We start from the raw sequence: 8,777 nt of genomic DNA, 5'->3' as shown, positions 1-8,777 counted from the left end.
TTCATTTCTTTCCCCCACAGTTCTCTATCAGCTCAAACACAGTTACCAGTAGTTGGTAGTGCGCGGCCTCGGGCACTGTCAGCGCCTTGTATTGGGGCCGCGAGCAGCCATATGTACTATGCCACGGCTGCCTGGATCAGCGCGCTGATCCGTAGCGCGCTGAGCCGTGATTGTATGCGAAGTACGTATCACACCCGGCACGCCGACAGGTGCAAGGCAGCCCAGAGGTGGTGACAATGCGTCGACGTCGTTGGTTTGAGGGCATCTTAAGAGGGGCATTTCCCGACTTCGCTCACGAGTTGTCTCCGATTTTAGATTTTGTAGCGTGAGAATTTTCCCGTTTCGTTGCCACCCGACGCCGCTGACCGAGATCGAACCCACGGGTCGATGGCGGGCCACAGCATCGGGCTGTCAAAGGCTGCAGGCAGGCAACGAATCGCTACCGGCATATCCACATGGAAAACGCGACTAAAAATACACTCAGCTACCGTTTGAAAATCACCGGACAAGCTCGACTCACGTGCTATGCTGTATTTGGAAATGCCTCGGCCGTTTATATAGGGGAGTAGTGAGCAGAACTGCCTCGCTGCAGGTCATGATGCCTATGATTTTTTTTTTTTATTGGCGGTATTTGCTCATGACAATTAACTCTCCCAAATGTAAAATAGTGACTTTAAGCTGTAACCGTGCCAATGCCAAGCAAGAATGCCTGCTCTTGTCAGCAAATTATCTTGCGTAACCTATGCGTGCCCCCAACTTCCATCTTCGATACGGTCACCCCACTGGAACTATCTGAAAACAAAATCAAAATCAGTACAAAAAATGAGAAGCCGGGTTTATATCCCACATAATACATCCGGAAATCTACAGCGCGTCTGCAAAGAAACAACTGTACATTCTATCTCGCCTTTATAAAATAGTTTCCCTTCAGTGCTTGTAGCACAAGTGTGTATTACCGATAGGATGCCGATATGACGGGCGGACGAACGGGCGGATCGATCGACTGACTGGCTATCACTGCCTGAATGGCTGATTTATTGATACACGTTCTTTATTATGCACTTGCGCGAAGCATCAGTGCGGGCGTGTAGCCGCCCAACGGCGGCAGTGGCGGGTGCTCATTTGGTCGCCACCGGCTGCGTAACACAAGTCCTTCAGTTCATCGGCACTTTATAGCGCCATACCACTGCGGAATGATCTTCGTGATTCAATTGTATCGTTAACTAATCCTGCTTCATTTTATGAACAGATATTTGGCGTGTATACTGCTGGAATAAGTATATCTCTATATTATTTTGACCTTTGTCTTCGTTTATTATGTATTCTCTCATATCTACCTCTGCATGCGCCTGTATGTGTTCGATTCCGTGATGACCATGTATAGTTTTGTTATTTTTGTTAGTTTTGTTATTTTTATTTATGCACTGCCAACTGTTCTGCCCCTTATTTATATATTCCCTTAGATGTAACCCATTTACCCCCTTTGCACAATGCCCTTTAGGAACAAGATTTCAATAAATAAACAAATACGTTCTGTTTCCGTGGCAACCATATTACATCACGGGCAAGCATCGCACAGTTCTCGATAAACACAACTTCGCTACCTATCAAGTTTGTATTATACTGAGATGCAAATCAGGAACTAAGGAGATCCCCTCAAAGAGGGTCCAGTGACGTCGACTACTGTCACGAATTAACGGTCAACCCCCCTTCCTCACCCCCCCCCCCCCCCCCCCCCGTTCCCCTGCTCTCACTTCCGTTCGTTTTCCTTTGGGCGAACTACAAGCAGACCTATATGAATGGCACCATGGCGGTTACTATGACCGTTTGTCACAGCACTGACGTCGCTAGTGGCGACGACTTCGGCAACTGCGTGACCGTGGTTTTCTCGCAAGACAAGACAGCGAGAATTTCGTACCGCTCATAACATTTGTCGCTGTAAATCAGAGCTTGAGAAGAGCACAGCCATGCTCCCGAGCGTCCTTAAGCGCCAAAGAAGTTACAAGAGTCTATGCACGATCCTACCACGGATGCACGTAAGGAATACACGTTGAACAACTGTGAAATGATGCGCCTGCGAAAGGACACGCAAAATTTGGTCTCCTCTTTAAAAAAAAAAAAAAAAAAAAAGAAAAGAAAAGAAACAGTCGTCGGGAAGTTTACAGAATGCCCCGACACACGAGCACTACATGACATGAGCGCCTGACATGCTTCGCGAGCAGCGATCAAAGACAAAGAAAAACCTTTGTTCGCGTGTAGCTGACACCTCAATTTATCAGAGCTGCTCAGTGTATATGCAGCACACAGCTGCGTTCCGCGTCGGCACGATCGAGTGCGTCACGTGACTCAATGGCTTCTTCGCTCGCCTCTCGCCGGTTTCGCGGCCTCGTTCGCATTCCCAACGCGGCAAACATTGCAAAGAGCAGTGACAAAGTTCGGGTGCGTGAGACAGACTTAAGCATTACGTTAGCTTCGCTCCTGTGGTAGGCACACGCGATTTCGTTCCACAGTTAGTGGATACGATTCCATCCAGGGCTTTGGAAAAGTTAGACTATCGTTAACATGCACTGACACCGTTAACATGCACTATCGTTCGTTAACATGCACTGACACCGCGCAGTACACGGGCGCCTTGCTTTTCGCCTCCATCGAAAAGCGGCCGCCGCGGGCGGGATCGCACCTGCAACCTCGAGGTCACCGATCGAGCGCCCGAACTACTGAGCCACCGCGGCCATCAGGAGCCCTTCGATACAGCACCTAATTGTCTTTTCTCTTACTCCCTCCATTCATGATTATTTTATGTTTGTGTAACACCTAGTCAGCCCGATTTGTGAGGAAGTGTAAAGGTTTGGCCTGCTTTGGTTTGGTGGGGTTTAACGTCCCAAAGCGAATCAGGTTATGAGAGACGCCGTAGTGGAGGGATCCAGAAATTTCGACTACCTGGGGTTCTTTAACGTGCACTGACATCGCACAGCACACGGGCGCCTAGCTTTTCGCCGCCGCCGAAAAGCGGCCGCCGAGGCCGGGGTTCGAACTCGCATCATTGGGCACATAGTCGAGCGCCCTAACCACTCGGTTGGGTTGAGGAAGTGTAAAGAGGAGTAGAAAATGCAACCTACATAGCAGCTCCGGCGCGTTCACCTGATGATGATGATATGATGCAGCGCTCATTGAATTGCATTGTAAACTATCAGACAGAACTGAGGGACGCCAACAGGGGATTCCTGGAGAACCGTTGGCATATGGCATCTGCGACAGGACCAGTATGAAGTACATCCGCACTGATCGATTCTCAACGCATGTACGACGCGTGCAGAGATCTACAAGGTTATGTTCAGGAATCGTGCATCCCATATGCACGATTTACACGAAAAGACAGTAAAAATGCAAAAAAAAAAATCATTTTTAAGCTATACAGCTGCGCGGCTTTCCACGAAAATAAAAACCGCGCCTCCTCGCAACTATCAACCCAATTGTACCTGGAGTGGTTTGCCAAGGTCATGTAGGACAAAAAAAAAAAAAAAAACAATAAAAAAAATCTCAATGCACGAACAAGCCACGCCACATTCTCGACCATTAACTTCAGGGAAAGCGCCACTTAACGGCCCGTAACGTGCTTAATATAATAATAATTGGTTCATCGGAAGGGAAAGGCGCAGTATCTGTCACACTTGTTTCTGTGGACACCTGAACCGCGCCCCGTAACGTGCTTTCAAAATCAGTTCTGGCAAAACACGTTTGCGTCCTTTCATCGTTGTGTGAGCCTTGCTCAGACAGTGGTGCAAGCGTTTCTTGATGCCACTCGTGGAATTGAATGCGTTATTGAATTCATGCTGCAATAAGAATCTGTTCATAGCGTCAGATACACTGAGAAACGTTGTTTCAAGCTGCTACGTGAAAGTGATCTGCACGCTAGCGGATTTAGTTCGAAACAGGGGCGATTTACAGGCTTTCTTTTTTTTTTTTTCAAACAGTGCATGAGATCAGCTCAATGCAATTTAAATTCGCACATCCTGACACACTCACTTATGCAGATGAAAGCTTGGCTTATATACTGAGAAGCTCTTCTGCAGGCCGTTGCATCACTCGACAGGCACAACTGAGACACGACAAAGTCAATGCATCCCGCCGCGGTAGCTCAGTGGGCGATCGACTACTGAGCGGAACGGCCGCGTTTTGATAGAGGTGAAATGCAAGGCGCTTGCATAATGTACGATTTCGCCGCATTTAAAGAAACCCACGTGGTTGAAATTATCGGGCTTTCCTTATACGAGTTCGACGCCGTGTGTGGTTCGGGAACAACGCAAAACCGTATCAAAAGATAAATGACGAAACAGAATACGTCCGATGACGAAGTGCGTCTTTTTCGTTTTCGGACATGATACGGGCCGAAGTGCATATGCCAGTCGTTGAACGAGTGTTGTGTGTGCGACACCGGATTTCGATATCTGTATTCATAGGTCGATCGATCAACTTCGACGCCCATGCTCTTCATGTGCCCTAGACAAGTGAATGTAATACTGTAACGCCCCGCCATAACTTTACCTACCTAAGTGTAATGCGCATTGATTCATTGGCAGGGCAGTTTTTTTTTCGTCTCAGGCTATATCAATGTAATTATAGCATAAAACTTATATTTTAATTGAAATGCAAACCCACTTAGTCATGCGGAAAAATAACTGTGCAAACGAAGCAACACGCGTTACAGTTCGGTAGGTAAAATTTATGATGGGGCTTCACTACATTACACTTGATAGGACACATGAAAAGGTTTGGTGTCGAATCAGTATCAAAACGTGTGCTGTGCGATGTCAGTGCACGTTAAAGATCCCCATGTGGTCGAAATTACTCCGCAGCCCTCCACTACGGTTCCCATTTCTCTCTTTCCACTTTCACTCCCACCTTCCTCCCTTCCCTTACGGAGCGGTTCAGGTGCCCATAGAGCAAGTGTGACAGATACTGCGCCTTTCCCTTCCTGTGAACCAATTATTATTATTATTATTATTAAAATATACTAGTGTGCGTCACGCATATACACTCCTTCAACAGCTGGCTTATGCACTTCCACTTTGTTTTCGTGCCATGCCCGAAAACTAAAAGGACGCACTTCATCTGGCGTTTTCTGATTAGTGATTTCTCTTTTGATACGGTTTTCTGATATTCAGCCACATACGGCATTGTGCTCAAGACATATATATACAACTAGCGAGAAGGGAGGAGACTAGGGGGGATAGGAGGAAAAGTAAATAACGAGGAAAGGATCAGCTCGATCGGCGCGGAGGAGGAAAAAGAAAAGAGGAGGAAAGAAAATAATCCGCACAGAGCAATAACACGAACGACTCGAGTCACAGCTTCCGTCCGGATTCGAGGTCACGGTCGCGCAGTTTCCTCGCGACACGGTTTCAGCCGGATTTCAGTTCAGCTCCTCCGAATAGACACTGCACAACATAACAGTGCACCGTTGCAGTAAGCGGAATCTGCACTGAAAACAATAAGCAGCAGCATATGTACCGATACATATCGCACTGCCCACCTGTGCACACTGTAAACTAAAATAATAAAACAGGAATGAGCCTCTGTGCCCCAACTTCGCGAACAAGCAACATGTAGTACGAGCCTCGGCAACGAATGTTCTGAAAAACCACACCCCCATCGATCAAGTTGCAGGTAACGTCCTATTCACTTTCGCAGATAATCATCCTGCCTTAAAGGAAGATAAAGAGAGTTACGTTGTAAAATGGCAGGGTCTGTAACGCCAACACAAAAAAGCGAACCGGCGAAAGCGAGCCGGCATACATGCTTCGCGCGCGTTCTGTTATGATCAAGTGTGCAACCTATATGTGAGCCGCGTTAAAATGTGCACCTTCAGTTGACAGCGTCAGGTGAAGGCAGAATGCAAACGTGAAGCATCAGTATCGAAAACATGCAAAAAATGCCATCGGCAACAGCCAGTTACGCATGAATTTGTCACGCTCAGCTGGCGGGAGAGAGCTCCCTGCGACGTGTGGCGCGCGTGGCGCGCGCGCGCGATTGCTATTCCAGACGCGCAGGTGAGCTGTGCACCGGCTAGAGCAAAACAAAGGACTCCGGCACCGTCGCGCCGGGTACGTATGCCATACATACATCGCGGAAGGCACACAGTCGCGCGCCAGCGTTCAATATTGAAAATAAAAAGCCACTACTCACCATCGCTGTACCGTGGACGCGGTTTGTAAACGCACGCACGAGACGCTCGACGCCCGCAGATAAAAAAGCGGGAAGTCACGTGGGTCAAACTGGCAATACAGTTTTACCACAACGCACCAGATGGCGGCATAGGTCTAATTAGTTTTCGCAGATACTGTTTTTTTGGTGTTTGATAAAGTCTAACAGGTCATTAAAAGTGCAGTATAAAGTTGTTAGAAAGCTAAAGGCACTGCAAAGAGTACTGGGAGCAATTTACTTTAATATACTTATATATATCCTATCAAAAATAAGTACGCTCACCTGCGCCATAGAAAAGGAACCCAATGCGGTGCTCTCTCATCTCATGAGTTTCTGGTAGCGGAGTCCGCTACAGTGTTCTAGAAGGCTGTACACTACCTGAACACTGTACTTCCGCGATCACCAGCAGAAATGTTTCGTAGGCTCTAGGTAACTAGATAACTGTACCGCTGTACTACTGAAGAAAGCAGAAGATATCTAAAGGTTGTATCATGGTTGTAGTAAATTTATAAATTTCTGTTCAGAACCTAATTGGTGTTGGTGATGTTATGAACAATGTGTTTAGGACAACGTCACTTTATTCCATTTGTAACGTTGGTTTAGGTTATTAAAAGGTGGCCTTTTTTTTTTTTGCTGCTTTTATGTTTTAGCAAAACTGTCGCATGCTTTCGCCTCTTGTTGTCAATCGCATAATGGTGAACGAAAGCAGTCTTTATGCCCCATATTGTCCATTTGCCTACATTTTGAAGCAAATACATTCATCTTATCCGTTTGTGCTGCCACCTTGCGCCGGTTAGCGTCAATGTGACGAATGCAACGGGTAGCTAGAATAGGCGTACTGTAGTTTTCTTCGCTAACTGGTCAACATGGCAGCTTTCAGCACGGGTGTTGGAAATGCAATGACACTGAAAAGAGTACGTTCTGTGTCTTCATGGCGTTCACTGAACCTCTAAGCATTACAACAGGTACCTATGACGGTACACTAATTGGTCTCTACTGGTGAATGTGTTGCAGTTTATGCTGAGGCAAGAGGTGCTGAAACTGTATCGAGACACACTGCGCACGATTCGCGCTGTTGACGACGAGCGCCAAAGGAAAGAGCTGCGGACGTGGGCCAGGCATGACTTCGACAGTAACAAACATGTCACAGAGGAGGTGGGATGGTGTGTTCTCAGCGAGAAGCTTGTCGGTATATTGCTCTGTGAGCGCTGACGAAGGAATGGGTAAATTTGCGGCGGAAACTGGCCGGGAGAAAGTGTGTCGATCGGCGAGATATCCACCAAGGAGGTATGGTGAAAATCGTAATTCTCAGCTGGTACCAGTTGGTTCCCATTGAGTTCCAACTGAGTTCAGTGGGAATTCAATGAGAACCATCTGGGAATTGTTCCATAAGCCAGTAATAATAATAATAATTGGTTCACAGGAAGGGAAAGGCGCAGTATCTGTCACACTTTTGTCTATGGACACCTGAACCGCGCCGTAAGGGAAGGGAGGAAGGTGGGAGTTAAAGTGGAAAGAGAGAAAGAGGAGCCGTACTGGAGGGCTACGGAGTAATTTCGACCACCTGGGGATCTTTAGCGTGCGCTGACATCGGGAATTCCGGACAGTAGTCGGGCGTCTTTGTACCACCACGGCGGGGCAACCATAAACCAGTAAGAGTCACGATTTTCACCAGGCCTTGGTATCCGCGTATACTGTGTGATACCTCTGATATGGTATGGACACCATAGATGCCAGAAAGTCTGCTGGTATGAGGTAGATTCAGTTTCCAATATCCCCTTTCACTTAAAGTGCAATATGATTAAACGAGACAAACAGTATCATATCAGATTTTCGGGAGAAAATTCTGATGCCAACTTAACCCAGTTTATTTATTTTATTTATTTATTTAGTAATACTGCTGGCCAATACTTTGGCCCAAGCAGGAGGGCCTGAAAAACCCTCTGAAGTAAAATTGCCTTTTTAACTGCGCGATCCGTTTCTTTAAGTCATTACCGACCTGAAAGAGTCTTGTGTTCAGTGCTAATTTTCGTTGCATATTGTAATTACCTCTCGTGTCGTTTCAGGATGCCATCAAGATGCATATTGCACGGGGAAAGCTGGCGCTCAAGGAGCTCCAGTCATCGGTGCATCTTTCGAAGTAGTCAGCAGCTTGTTTATGAAATCGTTTCACTTTCCATAGCACTAGCGCATTTTTACGTCCACATTTTTCATTTACTGGCACGAATAAATTTTATAAAAGCGCTCTTACCTGACTGCTGAAAAGCGCTGTTTATGTAGTTTCCTCTTTTTGTTCTTCGTTACTTGCACGCACGGAGATAAAATAGAATACCAGAAATAGTAAACCACTTAAACAAAGCAAGGACATATTTGCAGAGGTACAACTTGTGGCACGAAAAGTGTGGAAACATTTGATCAAGAGACAGAAAGGTACAATTTTGTGCAAAACACTGCACGCGAACGGCTGTGTGGCTGTCGTCTGCTCGCGCCTTACATGCCGCATCGTTTTCGATAGCAGCGCCAGCAGGGCTAGAAGGCATGCTGGGCATGCTAACTCCTAGTGGAGATCAGTG

General features: G+C 46.8%; 1 protein-coding gene across 1 annotated transcript; it reads left to right on the top strand.

Moving 5' to 3' along the window:
* The first annotated feature begins 7,044 nt into the window (after positions 1–7,044).
* LOC146207584 (LYR motif-containing protein 2-like) lies at positions 7,045–8,469 on the top strand. The gene is made up of 3 exons (XM_084588845.1): positions 7,045–7,118; positions 7,219–7,359; positions 8,271–8,469. Exons 1-3 carry the CDS (start codon positions 7,071–7,073, stop codon positions 8,346–8,348), a joined length of 267 nt encoding a protein of 88 aa, XP_084444971.1. The 5' UTR covers positions 7,045–7,070; the 3' UTR covers positions 8,349–8,469.
* The last annotated feature ends 308 nt before the right edge of the window (positions 8,470–8,777 follow it).

Source organism: Amblyomma maculatum, chromosome 1, assembly GCF_055883805.1.
Source record: "Amblyomma maculatum isolate TAMU_Amacu chromosome 1, ASM5588380v1, whole genome shotgun sequence".
NCBI classification, from domain to species: Eukaryota; Metazoa; Arthropoda; class Arachnida; order Ixodida; family Ixodidae; genus Amblyomma; species Amblyomma maculatum.
Note: the sequence above shows the minus strand (reverse complement) of the source record. Positions and strands in the feature narration are given on the sequence as shown.

Bases quoted from the DNA above. Each gene is read 5' to 3' on its own strand.
- LOC146207584 (XM_084588845.1), top strand. From the start codon at position 7,071: ATGGCAGCTTTCAGCACGGGTGTTGGAAATGCAATGACACTGAAAAGA. The intron at 7,119-7,218 runs GTACGTTCTGTG...AATGTGTTGCAG, and splicing joins ATGCAATGACACTGAAAAGA to TTTATGCTGAGGCAAGAGGT. The intron at 7,360-8,270 runs GTGGGATGGTGT...GTGTCGTTTCAG, and splicing joins ACAAACATGTCACAGAGGAG to GATGCCATCAAGATGCATAT.